Here is a 22,913-nt window from a genome sequence, read left to right on the forward strand (position 1 = left end):
TGTCTTTGCTGACATTAACTAAGTAATTAATCTTGTCCTAGAATGTCTTCTGCTAAGACCTCATTACATCCACTTCAGCCCATATCAGGGCCAAACTCCAGCTGATACAGGTGGATGAGAAGCCAGGACCATCAATCCTGAGCCTTTAGGGCATTTCTGTCTATCTCAATAGACCTCACTGGTTTATGACCTGTGTGCAAGCCCATCTGAGCTCATGGTCCAGAGTGGATGTTAGTTGGCTACTCCTCCCATTACCTGAGCTCCAGGACGCTCGTGACATTCCCCGTGGTGAAAATCCTCCTCACATAGTTGAAGTCGCCCACGTACAGACTTCCATCTGAGCCACAGGCCAGAGCCACAGGGGCCAGCAGCTTGTTTCCGTCAGCAAGGCCATTACAGCTGGGGCAGGAGATGCTGCGCCTGCGCCCGTTCCCCATCACGCTGCCGATTACAGGAGGCTGCTGGGAGATGAAGACATTCTCCCCATTGCCCATATGAAGAATACCTGATGAGGGCACAGGAAAGAAATAAGTAACACCTGCAACCTGTTTAGACTAAGCACAGTATGAAGGCTGGCTCTATTTTCCTGAAACATTTATGGACACAAGCAGAATTGCAATTACAGACAAGGATAGTGAGTGAAAATGGGTGTGGCCAGTAGTTAGAATACATTTTGCAAATTTTGGTTGGCTTAAACAAGAGGCAGCTAAATAATCTTCTCTAATCTTAGTGGACAGCAGCAGCAGACTGTTTTCTGCCATGAGTGCGCCCAGCTTCTCCACAAAAAAACTTCTTAGACAGGCACCATCATGCAGCCGCCCAATAATGAATATACAGCACCCAAATTATATTACCAATGGCAGATGATGTCTCAGTTCATGTTGAATTTACATTTTTTATGAGGCACTTGAAATCCTGTTCATGTGTAATGATGTACACAAACATATTTTCCAAGAAAATTAGATTCATGCAGTTGGTATTTGACAAAAATATAAAATATATTAGCATTATTAGTAACTGCTGAACTTTCTACCACAGTAATTGTAAAATTTGCACCCAATTAGTCATATTAAGGTATGTTTACATATTAATCCCACTCCTGCAAATTGTTCATGGAATTCACATAATTGCATTTGCTAACAGCTCCCAATTAATCCTAGGAACTATGGTTTGTCATTTTTGTCTAAATAATAAAATGTTGCTACATTTTTGAACAAGCTCGAGACAAATCCTGGTGCTGCCATCTACACTTGCAGTAATTTACAATTTGCAAACTTGGAATCTGTAGAGAATAGCCCAGCAGTTTGGTGTGTAGAGATGTGTAGAGGGCTGTATGAATATGTTTGCAAATTCCATGTCAGATTTAATCATTTAATTAAGATACCCATGCTGCTTGATGTGTGTGTAATAATGTGGGGTGCAGTTAGCAAGTTGCAAGCAAAAGGATTTTGATGGGATGCTCATGTTGAACTGTTTCTGTTGGATTGGTAAGAAAGAAACTATTTGCAAACATGTTACTGGTGGGAACTTGTTACGCTAAGACTATTCTCGTGCTCTAAAGTGGCAACTCCCTGTATCCTAGTGGTTTAACATTACTTAATGCAATTTCAAATAAGTATTGGGTGAAAATCCTAAAAGAGAATGAAAGTCAACACACAGATGAGAATCTGCTGTGATTCTGAATAGGTCTGTGTGTGCACCCCTGCGAAATGAAGCCATGAAAATTGCTCTGTGTGCCTGTGTTTGCAATAAGAGGTGGTCTTAGCGGATGGAAACACAGGCACAATTTCACGCCAAAATAGGGACCAAAAAGCCCTTGGCACAAGTGGAATCTCTTGGAGCTAGAAAAATTACCACACAGGCACAATCACAAAAAAATTGACTTGCCCGTATTAAAAATGGTTCTGTGCTTGCCTTTCTACCTCCACCGGCTCTGCACATGAACAAAAATAGAGCCATATGTGTGGAGTTTATGTGCAGACATCCAGGCATGCACCCACACACATGAGCACCATGTTTCCATTAGAGCGAATCTACTCTTGGAACGTGTTCAAATATGTAAATCGAAAGATGTTTCTGCTGCCCAATCAATGTAATCATATCTGAAATTCAGCATCTGCATGTCTGCGGTAGTTTTTATGCTTCTGATGGTACTTGGTGACCTGAGTTCTTTGAGCAGCACAACATTTGGTCTATCAGAAGAGATCAGCCAAGCATCCCTTTCGTGGGACGTGATTTAATCTTAGGGGCTGCTGCTGCTGGGAGTAGCAGACTGACAGCAATTAAATTAGGGATGATTCTAAAAATGCTGGGCATGAACAAGGTATGGGGCTGCCAAAGGAAAGGTTGGTGTGGAGGAACTGGCAGTGGATGTGGTGGGGGTACGAGGAGCAGTTTTCTCCCTCCTTCGGACAGCACATTGAGTGTGACAGATCAAAGTGCCACCTTCCTGAGCATTTTTCATATAAGTATGCCTCATCTCCTCTGATGAGCCCTTCTAGACACAAACAGACTGTGACGCCTTGCTAGTGACAGGTGGTGCCCAAAGTTTTTCTTCCTACTCCTGCCTTTCAGGAGTAATTTGCTGGCAATAAGAAAATTGACCCACCTCACCTAAAAACGGACAGTGGTAATAGAAAAGTCAGATCTGTCTGAGGCTAAATCATGACACTGCTGACTTGAAAAAGCCTCAAAATGTTAGAAGAAGGGAAGACAATTCAATGTCACACTAAAAGCATCATCTAAGGCACTTGGTGGACTTGGTGTTACTTGTCTGCACTTTTGAGCACATTCAGAATGATATGTGTGAATTATGATAATGATAATGATATGATAAATATGAAGTGCAGCAAACTAAAGACTTGCACTACAATTCATTTTTCAATCATAACCAATTAGAATTATATTATTGAGTCCTACCAAGGTTAAACATCATAAAACAAGTTGTTCTGATGGAAATGTTGATTGCACAATGTAAAAGCTATAAAATAATGACAAAATCGCCATTTATTCACATCTCCATTATAGACTAAATAAATGATTAACTCAAATGTTTTGTCCTGTGTTGCTGGTAGTTGTGTATCTGAGGAAACAACACTCGGAAATGCTCGGGGTGAAATGAAATGTAAATTAAATTATTGTCTTCACATTTTGATGATCTTTATATGCAGTAGTGATCTGCATTACAGTATGCTGTCCTCTTAAGCGCCGACACAAATTCCTAAAAGAAGTACAACTGCAGTGGCACACAAGTGTTTTTTTTACCTCACATTGATAAATGATTACTTAACAAAGGATTAAATAAGGTGTAAAAATGAAGATTTCTTACAGTATAAAAATATCTTTTGAGTAGGTGTTTTAATGAAAGAGTGGGTGAGAATAATAATTCAAAAAGGGTTTACTGGTTGACTCACCACTCTGGATATTTAAAGCATGGTGCTTGTCGATAGTCCATCCTCCCAGTTTAGAGGCAGTGGTTTCATAGCCCTGAAGAACAGCAGTCCTTTTCTCCCATAGAATAAGGTCTGGACATGACTCATACTCAAAACCCACAGATACTAAAGGACACAAGCAAAGATAAAAGTAGAATTAGTGAACTACATGTGTTCTGGATAAAAAAAGCTAAAAACATATATAATATGAAAACATATACTTGATCACTTACCGAAAGCTTCAGACAAGCCGTAGACCTTCTGGCTGTAGACATCAGCCTTGTCCCACACGAAGTCATACGAGAGGTTTGGAGCTGCGGGAAACCACTTTCTGAACAGCCTGCCTTCCACAGCCACCATGAGGTGAACCTTCATCAAGTTGAAAGGGATCGTGGAGTGGGTCAAGGTCACCCTCAGGATTGACTTGTAACCTGGGGTCCTGCTGCTTAAATAGCCGAGATTCATTTCCGTCCCTGGTATAGGCACTTCCTCCTGTAGGGACTATTAAAAAAAAAAACAAAGCTTCTCAGTCACTATGTTTAGCCTAGCCAACAGTTTGCAAGGCTGGAGTAGAGATGCATGCACAAAACAAAAGCCCACATTTCTGGTCAGAAGGAGAAACACCCCTACTACCAAGAAACACTTGGATATCACCAGATATGCACAAATATTGCAACACCAACCTTTTCGAGAAGGTGGTTGAAAATGAAAGAGGGACGCTGTGTTCAATTATCAGAGTTTGTACAGTTGCATGTACAAGGGAATATTAATGGAAAACTAATTTTTGTCAGCCATCTGAACAGCTTAGAAGGAATATGGATAAAAACAGGAATATTCTGTGCGTGTAAACATAGTCATTAACAGCAAGCAAACATAAATCCTTTATCTAGCTGACAGGAATTGTAAATATTAAAATGATTAAAATTCTGTTTTCTTCGGTCTTTACTGTAGGATTAATATATACGCCTCTCGATGTCCCTTCAATTCATCAATTTGTCATTCTTTTGGTCAGTGGCCACTATCTAACCTTGTCACAAATTTTTCATTGCCTTGCCTCCAACCAAATATATGGACCCAAGGGAAGATTAGAAACATCAATTAGAGGACAATTATATTCATGTGTAACAGGGAATCCAATGAAGGATTTCTTCATTATGTACTCCAGTGAGTATATTTCATAATTAATTTAATAATAGCAAGTCCTTCATTAGGACAACATTCTTGCCTGCAATCCATATGACAATGACATCAAAGGAGTGCCCTTGGGATCAGAGCTTGCACAGTCCGATAAGATATAGAGTAATAAAATTGAGTTCAGCAAGAGAACACATGGTAACTCACTGAAGTCAGACCTGTAACCTCTTTGCAACACAGCAGGAGGTCAGCACTTGTACAGTGTTCTTATTTAGGATCAAGGGTCGACACCACTGGTCTGGTTGACCAACTCCTTTCTGCTTTAATTGAGTCACCTCGCAACGCCTGTCTCCACAGTGCAGAACAAGATGTAGAGTAACAATTATAACAGCTACTCAAAGCGACATTGGTCGGAGGACGTGTCACTTACAGTATGATATGTTTCTTTTTAAATGTTCAAAGTTTAGCTATGCTTGGTTAATTGCTCAAAAAGTCTAATTTGGATGAAATCCCTGTGTGGTACTCTTACAGCTCAAGGAACAGCAAAGACAACGCTACTATAAATAGACAGAACTGCATACTAAATTTACTGATATGCCATAAATCTTATGAAGCAAAGAGGGAGACAGAGTAATTAGAGAAGGGCACAAAGATGCCTGCTAGACACACAGTAGCCACACATTTCCCTGCACACACAAGCCCATACAAGTGTGTGTTTGCACCAATAAGACACATACCCATGTAGACAGATATTAAAATATATACAGTTATGAAATATAAAAGCAAATCCTCTCGAGACTTGTATGCTTAACCTGGAAGACTTCAACCCAGGAGAAATTTAAAAAGTCCAGGCTGTTTTCTGTGTGCGAAATAATCATCATCACTCTGCAGTGAGACAGTACAATGCACATTGTAAATCGCCCAAGTTCTGTAGACCAATTACACTAGAGAGATAAAATCACAGCACTGCCATGAGCCAGAGTCACTATTACACTTGTACATGATAAATAGTCTTCAGAGTCTCTCCTAGATGTGGTGCATGAATCATCTGAAGGAGGGACCCATGTAGATCACAACCTGCAGGGCAGTGAGGAGGTGAAGAGTGGTCACCTGGATTTCAGGAACAACGGTTCGCCTTTCAAAGCAGGAGCCAGCAAATGCAGTGAGCGGAGCTGGGGACACCACGGGGCTTGGCCTGGTAAAGCTGCTGAGGTCACAGCTTGGGATGTCATTCTCCTCATGTCGCATGACGATGGTATCCATGACAAAGAAGCGTCCCCATGGCAACCAGAGAGTATGCTCCTGGGTGATGAATGGAGCGCGCTCAAAGTGCAGGGCTACAGCTATGCCCCCATTGGTCACCAAGTCAAAACTGGAACACAGACGTGCACAATGTCAAAGAGGATGAATGTTGAAACACATACAAGGATGATAAATTATATATTTTTTAAAGCAATTCTGTGAAAATCCCCATTAGCAATGCATGTAATCTGTTGTGTGTTGAGGATTAAACCATGCCACATTTTACGGTGAATATAATGTCTATTTTCTAATTAAGTGTTGTTATAACAGATCAAACAGTAATAAATCCATGTTTTATTAAATGAAGACTGTTAAGAAAGCATACTGTTTTTCTATTTAGCATTATCTTTCAGGCACACACAGGCTGAAAACACAAGAGGAAGACTAATCATGATGTTAGAAGCACGTCTCTTAATTAATGTCATAATCTGTAGATTTTATTTGAAGAATGGAAAATAGTAGACGCATGCTTTAAGTTCAGCACGAGTGGTTCCTCCCCCATGCGTGTGTAATGCAGTGCTCCTGTGCTCACATTTATGTGTGGGAGAGAGAGATTTGTGCTGCAGGATGCAGGCAGCCGCCACTTCTCTATCGATCCCTCAGATGAAGGCTGTCCACTCTAACATCAGTCTAAAAGCCCTGCAATGCAATCCCATCCACTGTTGCATTTAAGGGCCTCTGCCTCTGGTCTGACCTGAGTGGGTCTCAGTAAACAGGCTGCACTCTGGCGATTTTATCATCTCCAACTGCTGCATGGTGACAACAGCATGCCTGCACCTGCACTGGACTGCAGTGTCATTTCTCTCTAAGAGCCAATTAGCACCTGGTCACCTAAAGGCCCCTGGGACAGGGTCTCATCCTCACACTGAAGGCTTCTTTTCCCATATTACAGGTAAAGCAGCAGGTCCAAATAGTGGCCTCTAAACCAGGTAACCTCCCTCTTGGTTTTAAACTACTATATAAAGAATCTGCTCAGTAACTTCCCTTGAGGGTAAACATCTGATTGACTGTGGTGATAAACAAACGTTTGTTCCACCGTTGGTGTTTTGCCCTTGGTTTACTGTGAGTAGAGTGAGTCTGTCCAGCAGTACGGAGGCTGCAGAACGGATGGGGGCTGTGATAGTGGTACCCTTGTGCTGCTGTGATCCATCAGTAGCCGTAGAGCTGCAGCTGGTCAGTCTGCATGACACCTGGCAGGCTCAGGCTATGCACGCTCAAAACACTCCTGGACAGATACTCATGGGCTGCGTGGCCAATCGATGAAGGGATTCACTGGCTGTTATCAATCATGACAACAGCCTTAAGCCATGTGACAAAACTTATTAAGCTACCTACAACAGCCTTGCTTGCTTATGCCCTCAAGGAATGCATCAAGCTCAAGCTTAACCCTGCCAGTGAACTTGGCATGCTTCGTACAAATTATACACAATCATTTCTCAGCCAATGTATATTTGTAAGAACTGGATCGACTTAATCTTAAAACAAATCAAGGACAAAGCAAATATTAAGAATGATAAGGGACTGTGTACATGCCCAGGTGATAGATGACGTGGGCACTTTATGTGTGTATGTTCCTCACTAATTAGGAGTTGTCCTCATTCACCTGTAAACTTTATTTAAACTCAGTAACAAATTGGCATCCACTTTAGCAAGACTGCAGTGTGCGTATAGGAAAAAATGTACCACCAAAAACATAAACAAATAAATAACAGTAATAATAATAACTACAATGGCCAAGGCCAAACAGTTCCGTTTTGTACTTGGTCTGCTCTGAGCTGAGAAACATCCTTCATCCAAGTTTCATGGAAATCTGTTTAGTATTTTTTGTATAATCCTGCTGACAAACCAACCAAGCAACCAACCAACAGACCCCAGTGAAAACATAACCTTCTTGGCAGAGGTAAAAATGATGGTAGTACTTTACATTACAATTTTGTAATACAATGCTAATAGTGAGGTAATTATTTGATAATAAAGAGGTAATCATTGAGTGATTAATATTATTAATTATCAAAGTAATAATAGATAATAGCTTGATGTTAACAATCTTGGTGATATCAAATTGAAATGTTTTTGACAAGATAATAAGGGGCCAAAACAAAGGGTACATGGAAACAAATTTAAAGATACCATCTTAAATAAGGGAGGATGAACTAATGTTATATCACCATGTTGCCTTTTTTAAATCCAGATATTGCACTGATATAACACTTCCTCATTATTATGACTCTTTGTTTTGGGCCCCTTCTTACCCTGTTACATACATTTCAGTATAATATTATCCAGATATACCCACTGTTATTACCAAGTAAATACCTGGTTATTACTTTGGTAATTACATGGTAATACCTTATTATTACCTTTTTAATAACAAACATTTACTTTACTATTAACATATTATTACCAAGCTGTAATGTAAATTGCTACTGTAATAATAATAATAATAACAGTAATAATAATACCGTGCCTGGGACAAGAAGAGGGGGGTTTAACAAATTGTCAAGTAGTCAAATGTACACTGGATTTCCCATATATGTCATGGCTCCTACAGAGATCCTGGCAAGCACCTATAACGTAATATACTGGAGTCCATTTCAGCAGTTTACTCATTATTGTAGCATAAAAGTATAAAAGGGAACAGGTGTGTTTGAATGCTCAGCCAGTCGGAAAATGTCCCAAACTAAAATAACCTCTTTTGTTTAGGCCAGAAAACTTTTTCAAGATAGTGGAAAAGGTAATTTAAAAAACTAAGCCCTTGGACAATAAAGAACACATCATAAAAATGAGTTGAGACAGCTTTCCCATTTCTAAGTGGCTGAACAGGTGCATTTCTGATTTCACGCTGCACTGAGCCAGTTTACAGTGATTGCAGGGGAGTTGCAGGAGACTGGGCATGTTTACAGGGGAACCTGGGAGATGGAGTAGTGTTTACACATATGCTGGAATGGAGGAAAGAGTACAGAGCTTTGCGAAGGAAAAACTGAGTGATGCATAATAAAAAATGGGACACGCATTAAATGGGAAAAGGAAAGAGATGAGGGAAGCCAGTGCAGTGGAAAGGACATGAGACCTGGGCTCAAGCAAAGCACAGGAAATGAGTGAAAGAGTAGTGCCCTGAAAGGAAAGGCTTAAGGGCAGTGGGAGATTGGAGGGGGAAAAGCGTGAAGGGATCGAGAGAAGATGAAATAAGTGAGGAAGGTGAAAATGATGAGGTGGAGATGAGAGATTTTTGTAAAACCAGGAAGAAGAGGAGACTGACAACAAGATGGAAGGAATGAGGAGAAGTAAGAATGATCAAGATCAAACCAGCAGCTAAGATGTGGGCCTTTAGTGTGTCAGTGACTGATAAAAGTGTCAGGAGGAAGTGGGGCTTGGAGAGCGGACACCAATTCATGCTGTGCTGTGATAGAGGGGCTTGGTTTCCCACAAGGTCTTGCTAACACTGACTACTTAGAGAGATACAGAGGGATTGGACGCTGTGAGTGTGTACAGTGTGTGTGTGTAATCTGATGCAAAAAACATATTCAGGAAAAAACAGAAATTAAATTATAAAGACAATATTAGCCAAAGTTTTTTCTCTCAGGCCTTTCTCTTTTGCTCAAAGAAACACATTGAAAACAGTCTGAGGTTTTTGTCTGGATTTCGCTGAGAAACTCTCCTGGTGGCAAAGCAGCTGGCACAGAGTCGCTCAAAGAAAGCCAAACAGAGAACTCAGACTTTTTCCACTTGTTTTATCTGAACACTTCAACACACAACAATGTATCTTTCTCCGAAGGGGTTCTGTTGGAACTGTAATTCCACAACAAAAAGGTAGAAGATGAATTTATTAACAATGTTTTCTGTTTTTTTGCAGAAGCAGAAGATTTGTGGAAATGTTTGAGGAAGACAGTGTAAATGATCAGTGCCAATCAGTCCATTAAGTATGTATTATTGTATTGATGTTAGAGCTACAACAATTAATAGATTAATTGATTAGTTGTCAACTTTTTAATTAACTGTCAATTATTTTGATGATCAATTTATCCATTTGAGTAATTTTTCATCAAAAGAAAGTCAAAATTCTCTGATTTTAGTCTCTGAAATGTGAATATTTTTCAGGTTTCTTTACACCTCTATGACAGAAAACTGAATATCTTTGGGTGGTGAACCTAACAAGACACTTCAAGACATCATCTTGGGCTTTGGGGGACACTGTCAACAGTTCTCAGCATTTTCTGACATTTTATAGACTAAACATCTAATTGATTGATCAAGAAAATAATCAACTGATTAACTGACAATGAATCTAATCATCATTTGCAGACCTAATGGAAAAATAATTAAAACAATCACAAAAACTAATTAAGGTTAGGATAAGGACTAATTTCCCCTCCGACATTGATGGCAAAAACAGTATTGTTGAGCTACATTAAGAGCGGACAAATGCAAAGCAATTTAATTGGTGGTCCGTGGCCTAGACTTAAATGTCTTACTTAATTCTCTAAATCTTCCATTGTCAAATAAATAATGTCCATCTGCACTATGTTTCATAGCCCCAGTGAGCTGCTTTGAATTGGCATATTTTATTCTTTCCCCTCCCTGCTGCTACTGAAGCATAACTTATGAGTGTACCAGAAGGGCTTTGTTTGATTTCTCTGGGAATTGAGCCGAGAACTCCAAAATTGGACCAAATGAAAGCACGAAGCAGATCAATGGCGGCACAGTTTGCGGTGGCAACTGTGTTTTTTTTCCTCCCATCATTAGAATTCAGCACAGCTAAGCAACACTATTTGACAATAATATAAATATCATTGTCACATCTCTGTACAACATATTTAGGGAGCTGTTAGTGTCATTCTTTGTTTGCGTCTCTTGTTTGGGTGTGTCTGTCAATATAAAGAAGAGGGATCTTACCTTCCATCCTGGCGAGTGATTGTGTAACCATAGGACGGGTTGTTGATGAAACTGATGTTGACTCCAACCAGAGGTGTTCCATCCGAAGTCACTACTTGTCCACGAATGACACAAGCATGGCTGCATGGGAGAGAAAAAGACCAACACCGTTACAAACTTTCTACATACAGCTACATATGTTTTTGTGTTTCTAATGTGGTCTGTCCACCTCATATATGCAAAAATGGATGGATCACAGAAAACCTGAATGAATATACAGTAGGTATAGATGTTATCGAAATGAAATACTGTACACAACAAAGGCAAACAGCCATAACAGAGACAACAACAACCCAACACCTACTAGGATGTCTCTGAGGATTTTTCCACCCAGAATGGAAGGATAATGAGATAAGGAAGCTTACTTTGCTTTTGCTCTAATTAAAAAAAGAGGATTTATCTTTTCCATTACAAAATAAAAGGGAGGGAATATAATAGCACTGCAGATTGGAAGACTTGCTTGGCTGGTTATCAAGACCTCGACAGATTTCCAGACTGACATCAGGTCTCCAGAAGCTGCATAAATTAGATCTGATCATCAGTCCCCACCAATCAATAATGGGAAGCCATCCAAATTCACCTCCTAATCTTACTGAACTGATGAGTTGAGACCTTGCTGTATCACGTCTCCCTCACTGAGCTCTGCCCTCGTCATTAGCAAGGCCCAACTCATGGTAAGCTATCGTTTCTGTAGTCGTTTGCAAAAAATTCCCCTAACAAATGCCTTGCTGCCACTTCATCATTAGACCATGGCTATTTTTAATACATTTGGGTCTTAAACACTGCCACGTACTGGAAACAATTAACACTTGTGTGTTAGTAGCTGCCCTCAACATGTCCTTACCAGAGGCAAGATCATTCACCCCACACTATCCTGGTCCCCAGGAACCCAGTTTTATGTTAATTAGGCCGTGTCCCCTTCAGAAGACCTTGGCTGTCCACCACTGCACAGTAAACAAGCAAGGAGATAATGCTCTGAATCCTTGGACTCGTACCCAAAGATCTATCTGGATGCATTTACATAGAATTACTACAAAAGTTAACCCAGCACTGGCCTGGCCGTCTAAGATTAATCATTCATGCCGGCAGTTTATTTTAGAGTCTTGTTTGAAGAGGCAATCATCCACATTTTCTTCAGATGGAGCTGCGAAAGTGGAACTATCTCCTTCCTGCCTCTGTGAACCACATGGGGAGATGATTCCTCGCTGTCAAGACAAATGATTTAAATATTGACATCAAATAGAACAGAAAGAAAGAGCAGCAAAGGAAGCGTGAAGCAGTCGCAGCAGAAACTTCCTCTCCATACGAGGTTGAACTAGTCCAAGAGGATTCACAAAGTCAAAAGGGACTTCACAATATCTCCAACCTCCAGTTTATCATACATCATCCACATAGGGGGCAAAGTGAGGACGTGAAAAATAAGCAGGTGAAGCCCCTGGGCTCAAGAAGAACCATGTCTGGTTTTAACTACTTGAAAGAGGGAGTATTGTGGATAACAAGACGTCTAGTCGAGGCTTTGGGGTGGATTGATGTCATGTATGTAATGTTAACACATGAAGCTGATACCCCTCACCGACTCTGAACATGATGAACTGGCACAATTTGAACTGTCTCCTCTCAACCGACTCTCTATTTGATGTGACAACTGGAAAAAATTTTACAATTTCACTTTTCTAATTAAGGGTGTGAATGAAGTTGGCTTGTTATATATGTTCTTGGGACATGAAGAGAGCTAGTTAATACTTTAGGCTCTAAGCTTTTACCTCAAACCCACGTTTTGGAGCGGCCCCTTGGCCATCAGAACAGAGTATCAAGAGTTAGTAAATATCTCCCTATGAAATGGACCCACATACGTCATCAGCTGTCTTCAGTGTCAATTATATTAACAGATGCGACTGGACATTTAAAATATGCAATCTTTGGCAGTGTTGATTTCTCTTGGCAATCCTGGTATTATCACAATGCTATTTGTCATATATGTGACGGAGAAAAGCATGGAGGCTCACAATTTGCTCACAGCTGGATGCTATCAAACAAGTAGTCAAATAAAAAAGAACACTGCTTCATTACCTGGCCACTAGCTGTACCTTACTGAACCTACCCTGCCAGTCTGCACTGATATTAGAGGAGCAGTACCAAGTGCAGCAACTTTGCTGCTGAACTTTAGCTAGCTAGCAAACCATTAGTGATTGTTTTATGCTTGTTTTAATGCAAAGGACCTTAATACTGTACACTTAAAATCCTCAGTTTGAAGTGTGCCTCTGAAAAACCTCTGCTTGGAGGGCCATGTAGCCCTAACACTTCATCCTACCCCTCTATCCCAACAATAATCGATACATCCTACCCCTGAGCATGAATGCGCAAAATGGAGGGCTAGGGCTAAGTGGTAGTGGTCTATTAAGACTGGACCTTACAGCTGATGGCAGCAGTTTGTCATGAACAATTCTACTGTTATATCAATTTACTACAAACTGCCTATTTTAGCCGATGTGGGTGAGTAGCTCTGGAAAGTAAAGACTATTAATGAAACTGAACAACCTTGGATAAAAACAGAAAGTCACAAATAAGCATTAAAGACATACAGCTGTCACACAGTATACACTTGTCAGGAAACTGAAACTGGAATACCCCTTTACCAGCGTGTGATTGTGAGGAAACTACGCTACTCTGTTATATTACAGACAAAAAAATAAATAAAAAAATGCCAGACTTAAGTATAGAGAACTTTCAATGAGCAAGGCTAATAAATGGCACCATCACCGCAGAAGCAACAAAAACATCATTACCCACGCAAATGACTTGATTATAGGGTAAACCCTGCTGCAAATATAAGCATGTCACTGCAGCCCTCTCATTCCCTGCCTGTAGGCAACCAAGCACACGGAAGAGTGTAAAATGAGGAGACGACAATGTAAATTTTTAGCTCCAAATATATAATTCTGCTAAAAGGGTTAGCGCACACTAAGAACAAAACAAACAAGAGATTTTCTGACACTAATGGCCTAATGCTAATAAAAGAGTTATAAATAAAATAATAAAAGTGCAAGCTTGTAAATGAAGCGAAAGGCTTTTGCCTTGCTATTATAAGCCAGCTATCAATCTTTGCCCAAATTGTTCCACGGACAAAGTCCCTGTTTACTATTCTAGTCAGCAGCCACTGCTGGGCCTCGGCAGTCTCTTGTATTATGTGTCATGGTGGAGAGTCGAGACGTTTTATGCAGTGACAGATGCTTTATTCAGTGGCACCTTTGCCGCTTTTTGTGGTGGGAAACATCTGAAATAGCAGTCGGACATGTCTACCAGCATGAGGAAGTGGTTAATGGATCAATTAAGAGATGATCAGGTGACCAGGGCAGGGATATCAGAAAGATGCTGAGACCGTGCCTGTGAGGCTCATCTTAGTCCCAGAGTCCCCTGTCATAACCGCTCATATCTGTCGGTGGGTGGGGAATGAATACTAAGCATGAATAATAGATTATCACTGATATTTTTAGGTGAGCCGAGGCCTCCAATCTTGCAGCTCATATCTGGATTCTTGATTTTACTTATTTATGGCTGCATCTCCTTGTGAGAGAGACAAGAGTATTACTCAACCCCCTACGCCTCTGTCCACTGAAGAACTGCAAAATGTTGAGTGGTTCTTGAAAGCCAGAAAAATGTCAATGAGAGAAAATGTCAGAAAGTGTGTTACAAGTGCTTTCCTGAAGTGTCGCCTGACACTACCACCAAAAGTTCAAAATCAAGGCAGCAGATGCAGATAACTAACTGAGAAACTAGAATGGCACTCAGTAAAGCGGCTATCTTCGCCAAGGGCCAACAGTCCCCTTCAATTCACTCAAGCCTCATCCAATATCAAACACGATAACCCTGCATTACTCTAAATTCTTAACCACCCATAGCTGCTTCACCATGATTTTAGCTCACCAGATCTGGGATCTGCTTCAAACTGTAGTCACTCATAGGTTCCAGCCACCTAAATACTCCTGATTTTTTTCATCAACATCCATGCATTATTCCCTGAGAAATTGCCAAAAATGTTGTTGTCGTTGTTTTTAAAAAGGCAATGTTAAAGAAAGCAAGAAAAAAAAAATCCTGGATCCATCCCTTTATCTGGATCCACATCAAAAGTTAATGAGGTCTATTCTGGACTGAGATTCATCCTCCATCCAAGTTTTGTGGGAATCAATTCCGTCATTTCTGTGTCATTTTGCTAACACACCAACCAATCAACAAACAAACAATCACACGTTGGTGAAAAAAATAACCTCCTTGGCAGAGGTAATACAAAGACCAATGTGCTTTATAGGGACAGCATAAAGATAAAAACATGTTTCACTGCAAACAGTGAGCTTAAGGTCTTACACTGTCCGCATTGGGTTAACAAACATTTGCAAAATCTCCATCAGCAGCCAGTACTAAGATGTACTGTGTTGCAAAATATACTCAAGGAAATGATCCTGCTTGCGGACACTTTTGAAATTGATTTTCCCTTCAAGAACAAAGCAACAGCTATGCTGGACTAAAAATAGGAATGTCTGAAACCACAACCTTCTGCCATCATTTTTACAAAGAAGGAAAAAAAGCCTTTAATAACAACACCATGCAGTTTTTTTATTTTATTTTTTATTTTTTTAATTTTTCCACTTTTTTTGACACCATTTTATAAAATTGTATCACAAGAGACTAAAATTTGAAAAATTCTCCCCCTATTTTATTCTCAATTTATTTTGTTCTCTGTTTGTTTCATAGGAGTATTGTGAGCCAAGATGAGAGGGATCCACAAGCAAGTGGGATGCAAATAAGGTGACACAGCCTCACAAGCGATTAAAGATGAAAAGAGAAAGAGACAAAGGAAACGAGAGGCAGGGGAATCTTCTGGGACTTTGACAGCCATCCTGCCTGATATAAAAGCATCTTGGATTCCATGGCTGGGGTGTCATGAGCTCTGCCTCTGGGAGTGGGCCTCAGATGGATTACAGTAAAAGTAATCACAATACATGAATATGAGATGCCTTTCGTGCCAGGGAATGCTTCTTGCTTTTTGCCACATTCTGTTTGTCCATCATCATCCGTCTATCATCCTTCTAGTTATGCATGCCACCAGTCCCTGTCCATTTCAGCCTCCTGCGGCTATAGCTACAACAACGCCCCCGCACTGACATTTTGGGTCATCTGGGTTTAAAAAGCGCAAATGTTTCACATTTGCTAAGATCTGTTAGTGCAATAACCATAGCATTGGAACTGCAATGGCCTACATTAATGATGTAAAAAAAAAAGCCATTGATTGATTTGTGCTTGCACCTGACATGTCATTACTTGAATTATATAAACAGTGATGTTAGCTATAATGCAAATACAGATTTGATCACTGTTAAACCAAAGGAAATGAGCAGAGCTACACAACTGTGTTTACAATCAAACATAGTGAGTCGCTAGATTAAAATGAGAAACATATTAAATCCAGTAATTACTTATTTAACTGACTCAGCTGAATATGTATGATCTCACAATAAACTGATGCATGAAAAACAAATGATGTTGATGAAATCTCTTCCTAGGAGAATAAGAACTTCTGTCTTGTTACAGAATGTCGCACTGGGTGCTGTCACTTACTTTCCATCGAAGGGGTTGGCACCAGGAATGATGTGGGTGCTGTCCCTGCCCACCAGGAAGTGCACTCGGTCATAGAAAGTCCTCAGGTTGCTCTGTGTAGAGGACATCTGTGTCTCCTGGATGATGTCCAGGGGGTCCGGGGAGCCCACACACAGAGAGGTGGTGTGACAGGTTGCCTGCAGACAGCAGTCTGGATCCATGCAGTCCACCAGGCCATCTGACAAGGTCAAACAAGTCACACACACCCCCTCATTAAACAACAGCCTGGACAAACACCTGGCAAACGGAACTAAGCAAATACATTTGAGTCATTGGAGTATTATTCATTTTGACCGTTGTTTTAAATCGTGACAGAAAGCACGTTGTGTATGTCTCATTCTGGGGAGCATTTCAACAGCTCTAGCATTGCTTGTTGTTCTCTACCTGTAATCTACATGAAATAAAACAAGACAGAAAGAGCTGCTGTGCGCTGCACTTTACTTTACTGAAGTGGGTCATTGGACTCCCAACCCTTTGCTTTCAGGGGCCTATCTGGCCAGATGGGTGATAAAAATAAACCCTGCTGTCAGGAGTCAGTCAAATCCCCAGCAGCACCCCGTCTTTGCCAGTGAGAGCTCTATAGTCCCTGCACTGTGATGGGGAGACAAACAGCCCCTGCATAAATAAGCGGGGCAAGCACATAGCTCAAGCCCAGAATGAGGTCTGGAAGAAAGGAAGTCACGTCTCCCATTTGGCCTCAAGAGTGGTGCAGCCCCCTGGCTGGCTCTGTGTGTGTGCCTGGCTCTGCTCGGGGCTAGTTAGAGGGCAGAGCAGGGACTTCCTCCTGGGGCCAGTGCATGCTCGGGGCCTCAGGCCAGCTACTCTGCTTTTTAATAAAAACCTGTTGTCCAGGTGACTGGCTGGAAACCATTCCTCATCCTCACCTACATGATAGTACCACTGAGCCTGTAAAGCATAGAGCAGGTACAGTATATTCTCTAGAACAAAGGTGGTTAATTCTGTAGTCAAATCAAGTCTAGTTAAGAGTCTGTCCCTGTTGATGCTTGTCAGAAGGCAATGCTGTGTGTTGTTTGTGATTTTACCTCCATCGTTGTCCTTGACATCACTGCAGGCAGTTTCCATAGAGGTGTCACAGCCAGTGCCCCTCCAGCCCAGCTGGCACACACAGTACCAGCCATTGTTACCCAGAGTGCACCTACCATTTCCATTGCACAAACCAGGACAGCCCTCTGTGTAACAAAAAAGGACAAAGACAGAGGTTGGCACAGAATATCAAATAAAGCAGGCTTAACGGGTAACAGATAAATGCTGTGGGTAGATTGTTTGTTAACAAACGCCAGCCATAAAACAATGACAACAATGTGGGCTTTTTGATGACAAAAGCTTCTGATAGCAATAGACTAAAGTCATTTTAAGATTTGAAATGGGTGAGGGTGGCTTTATAATGACCCTCAGCTGAAGTTGATTAATTTGATACACCTTTTGTGAAGCTTCTAATATCCCTTTGCAGTAAAATCAGATAAGAAGGATCTTCTAAATCAATATTCACTCATTACTACAGTAGATTGGCCTCTTGTATCTATGCAACTACTGCCGGGTAATGAGAGCAGTGGTGTATATGCAGGCATTACTGCACATAATTAGATCCGTTTTTATGTGATTTTCGAATGTGACCATCAATATGATCATAGCATTACTGCACTTTCATCTGCATAAGAGATGAGCTGCTATAGCCCTGCATTAATTATTGAAAAAATGTCTATATCATTATTTGTTCTTTTTTTGTTAAATTGTCTCCAGACTCGTATTAGCAATCAATAAGAAAATACATTTAGGTAGATTGCATGTTCTGTCATTAAGAGAAGCACAGTGCAACATAGAATAGTAGGAAGTGGATAACGCTGAGCTCGATTGCATTATGCAGGAGAGGACTTTGCTTGCTTATTCCCGGGCATGTGACCCCAGGGAAGCTAAAAGCAGACTGGAGCAGAAAGACAGGTGAAACATTCGTCTGTCTCTCTCTGGATAGGTCTTCACAAGGACATAGCTCAGAGGATTATCTCGCCCATTTTTCTAGGGGTGTTTGGCATTTATCTGCTACCTTATGATTCGTATCCCCTCGCTGAGGCAGAGGCAGAGGGTAACATCTCTAGATATCAAACGCAAAAGTCTGTCGCAGTTTGTGTTGTTAGCGAGCTGCCTTGATAGAGAGAATGTTAAGCTGACCCATTTTATCAACTAAAGAGACTGGGGCAGCTGTCTCAATGCTCTTACATCACACAGGGAGAATAAGAGTGGGTGAATGAGAAAGCGAGAGAAAGGAAGAGAGATGTCGGTGCAGTGAATGGGAGACGTGAATTAAAGGGAAAAAGATCAGTTTTAGGAAGAAACAGAGATAAGTATTTCAGAAGAGAAAAGACAGAAGCGGCACCAAGAATAGATGTGTGTTGTAGATCAAATGGTTAGCTGAGTAATGCATCAGCTGCATTTTGGGGCGTTGCAATACAAAGAAAGGACAATATTATGACATGAGCCATAATACAGCCATGGATCAATGAACAATTCACATTTATACACTTCTAAATTGCGATTTAAAACATTAAAGCACCAAGCATTCTCAGTTGTAGCCATTCATGTATACCTTACACATACACATACTGTAGAGTAGAGCTGTGAAGATTTCTCGATTCTAAGTTGCATTGCAATACGGACATGGAAGATTCTTCATCATTGCAGTGACAGAACATAATCGTGAGTGTGCAGACTACACAAAATTGTAGCCTAATGATGTTGGTTGTTGATTAGAACAAAATTGTAAAGTTACATCGTTACTCTCTTGAATTGAACTAACGTTACTTGAATGTTGGGAGATTTGGGGGAAGGAGGCAGCGAGTGATAAAAAAACGCACCCAGATTTCAAAAGTGGACATTCTGGGACATTTAAGTTTTTATTAACTTACTGGGAAGTACGAACTGGACAAGATGCACGCTTTGTGTAAAATCTGCCTCACAACAATTCCAAACCACTTTAACTGTTTTCATCTTGAGCTAGAACCAGCAACCATAAACAATACAGCAAACCCAGCTAATCAGGCAAGAATTTAGGCGGGCGCTGTCAACTTTGCCATCAGGCTCTGAGAAAGGTGTGTGCATCAGTCATGTTTGTCATGTCTGCACATTCAGGAGGTACCCTGGCTTAGAGCTGCGACATGAAAACCTTTTTCTTGTCACGCGCTGCAGAAAATGTTATGTTTAGTTTTTGTAATGTTAATGTAGTGAGGTGGTTCACACAAATACTGGTATTGAAAAGATATAGTTTATATATTTTAGTCAAATTTTTGTAAAAAATACATAATGAAAAAATATAAAAGGAGATCAGATTTATCTGATTACTTGTATTAATTGAAGAAAAAGTAGCCATTTGCAGTAATATAGAAAATGGAGGATGCAATACTTGTTGAGAGTTTAATAGTGATCAATTCTAATTGTCAGGCCAGTGAAGAGTCACACCTCTCCTGTAGAGTAGAAATTTGGGTTTTTGTTCAACTGTGAAAAGATCCCTTAGAATCTATGTCAAAAGGTAATTGGAGAAAGGAGCAATCAGCATGCAGAATAAAGGGGGTAACTTGTGGAGCATTAAAAATTGTAAGAAAAATAAATAATCCCTCCTCCATGTTCTTCTTGTTTCCCTGAAGGAATGGACTCACAGTTGAAGGCTAATGCCATTAGAGAGTGCCTTGCCTCCTAGACACGTCTGGGCATTAGCCGTCCTTTTATTGAGCAAATGGACAAAACAACTCTGGTTAGACCAATGGAGACGGATGATTAGTAAGCTCCGAATGTTTATTAGAAGGATAAATAAAGATCCACTCTCTTTTGGCATCAGTTCAACTTAATTGGCAGCCCTTTCAGAGAAGAGCCCCTGCTGAGCCCTGCCCGAGCCTGCCTGAAACAGCTCCAAACGTGAGGCTGCAAGTGTTCGAAGGACTCCTCTGGCAGCCGCTCTCATGCCAGGTGGTCCATTACCAAGGACACAGTGAGAGTGAGAGAGGGCGCTGAAGGCAGAGAGGCAGGGCTGCTGCAGAGCCTCCACCCCCTGCTTGCCCTGCACCAACCAGACCATGAACTCTTTTAATTAGAGAGGATGCGGCCTCAGCACCTATCAGGCCCTGCTCACAGCTGCACATTCATCCATAATGCATGGCACAGGTTATGAAGCCCCCTTCCCGACATCCCCCTTTTGAGAAAGCAATGCCACACACAAACCAAATATTCAACACGTAAAGAAAGCAGCACAACTTGACTCACCAGGTGCGAAAGTGCTAAGTGGAGATTACTGTGTGATAATATGGCAAAAAGTTGATGGGAGGTGGGTTCTTTAGAATGAGTTGTTTGGGGCAACAAGAGGTGCATAGTGTTTGCATATGTCAATGTAGGGGAAGAGCATGGTGTGTGTGCATGATTTGTTAATGCTGGCTGGAGTTACAATGGCAGGAGGGCAAAATAGAAGGAAGGAAGGAGGAATGCCATACCTTTCACTACCTTATCCAGATAGTGAGCTTGGGAGATAAAAGACAGGACATATAAGGGAGGTTTGAACAGTGCCACTTCCATGACAAGACAGCAAGGCAAGGTGTTAGTTCACATTACAAGAGGTAAATTAAAAAAAACAAAGAAAAAGTGCAGGCATGAAGCAAAATCATGCATTACAAGCAACACAACAAGTACGATCCAACACAGAGGGAGAGGGCTGGAGATGGAATAAAGACGGGGGTTGTGGAACACAGAGAAAGAGAATGAGAGACAGAGACAGAGAGAAATAGAGAGAAATAAGTAAAGAGTGAGAGAGAGGATAAATAGTGATATGTTCCGAAAGAACATTTCAATCTGTCCCCGTTTATCAACTGCCGGGATCGGCAGAATATCTCAGGGGAGTCTTTCAAAAGCAAAGTGATTGATGCACATATTACCACCCTTAAATCTTTCCAGCAATACCGTGCAGGTCAGGATGTTCAACAAAAAGTCCTTTTAATCTTGAAACACCTCTATAGACGATGAGGTCACCAGAGGCTTCAGCAATGGCAGGGCCACTGGACCTGCTGTGCTCCACAGCATGGGGCTTGGGGCTGACGCAGAGCTCTCAATAATGAAAATTGATTTAAATTGAGATCTTTGGCTTCTTAATGGATGACACTGAGGAATATTCTTGTCGAGGGAGTGGGGATCTCAATATGGCACTTATAAAAGGGCCATCAATAATGTAAGGCCAGCATATAAAACATTCACAGACTGAGTCAATGCTCTGGCACTCAGGCAGCTCTGCTCCAAGATATGCATGAGAATACTGTGAGAAAAATTATCTTCGTCTGCTTGAATACGGAATAAAGCGTTCACCTATAAGACAATTCTCAACTTTTGTCCTATCTCCCTATTGATACAAATGTGTGGGAGTTGCAAATGTCTGTTCACTGAAATGCTCTGGCAGAGGGGGAAGAGATGGCCATTGTGTTCTCACATCCTCTCTGATGCTTGAGTGGTTGGATCATAGAATGATAATGAGTGAGCTACCATGTTAGGTGGCAACTGTCAACAAAGCTGTGGTGGACCTTTCACTTAAACTGAAATAGTATGAACACAATACTGTTCTATTGGGTAGTTAACCTCTGTTAAATTAAGAGTGTGTAATATTTTATTTGACTGCCACTAGGGCTGCAGGATATGGTAAAAAAAAAAAAGTCCCACTGCCGTTATTTTGAAAGATATTACGGTTGCCATGTAGGAATGATAATTAAAATCATGATGATGTGACATTTGTTGGGGGCAACCTAGTAACTACACACTACAACATTCAAGTGTAATGTATTTTAAGTATAAATATCTGAACATTATACTTAAGTACACAACTTGAGTAGTAAATATAGTAATTTACGTTTCACCAATAAATAATAAAGAAGAGCAAAGAAGAGAAGAGAAGAGAAGAGAAAATGAGAGAAGAGAAGAGTATTGATGCAACACAGGAACAGAATGATGAAGTTGTAATCTTGCAAAGCAGGCATCACATCGCATGTCCTCTGGATGGTCTCCTCTGATGTCTGGAGGCGGCTTGACAGTCTTGACATCAAATATCATAAAGCTAACTACATTAAAACACTACATGTCTTAATGAGTTTAGGTTACAGCTTAACAATGAAAACTGTCAGAACATCAATCACCATTACTCAAATATATCTCCATTGCTCCCTTGTGTCAGTGGCCATTTCAAACAGTATTTAAATATTACTGTCCCTTATGACAAACCAATGCTCACAACATCAATGCCACCTCTTCCTGAACTCCAAAAAAGTGTTATGTACACTTTATAAAGTTCAGTTCAGTTGGCCTCTTCAACGTCTTAACTATTCTCTATTTTTTTAACAAAAATGAAAAGAGCCAACATTATCAGCCCACGAGCCACTGCAGGCAAACTCTGCTAAAGCATTAAAAAAATGCACTACAAAACAC

The 22,913-nt window shown here is 40.8% G+C and overlaps 1 protein-coding gene across 6 annotated transcripts in view; it reads right to left on the bottom strand.

Moving 5' to 3' along the window:
* The window catches only part of tenm4 (teneurin transmembrane protein 4), a 122,617-nt gene that overhangs the window by 37,556 nt on the left and 62,148 nt on the right, over positions 1-22,913 (bottom strand). For 5 of the 6 annotated variants that reach the window (XM_073487177.1, XM_073487167.1, XM_073487158.1 and 2 more), the window contains 7 exons: positions 17,495-17,641; positions 16,413-16,629; positions 10,761-10,880; positions 5,676-5,937; positions 3,665-3,932; positions 3,414-3,557; positions 256-505 (listed from right to left, as the gene is read on the bottom strand). In XM_073487177.1, coding sequence (XP_073343278.1) covers positions 256-505; positions 3,414-3,557; positions 3,665-3,932; positions 5,676-5,937; positions 10,761-10,880; positions 16,413-16,629; positions 17,495-17,641 — 1,408 coding nt within the window. Of the gene's footprint in view, positions 1-255; positions 506-3,413; positions 3,558-3,664; positions 3,933-5,675; positions 5,938-10,760; positions 10,881-16,412; positions 16,630-17,494; positions 17,642-20,944; positions 20,972-22,913 lie in introns of all 6 variants that reach the window. The other variant, XM_073487142.1, reaches the window with a different exon arrangement.

This window comes from Pagrus major, chromosome 2, assembly GCF_040436345.1.
Source record: "Pagrus major chromosome 2, Pma_NU_1.0".
In the NCBI taxonomy this organism is placed as follows: domain Eukaryota; kingdom Metazoa; phylum Chordata; class Actinopteri; order Spariformes; family Sparidae; genus Pagrus; species Pagrus major.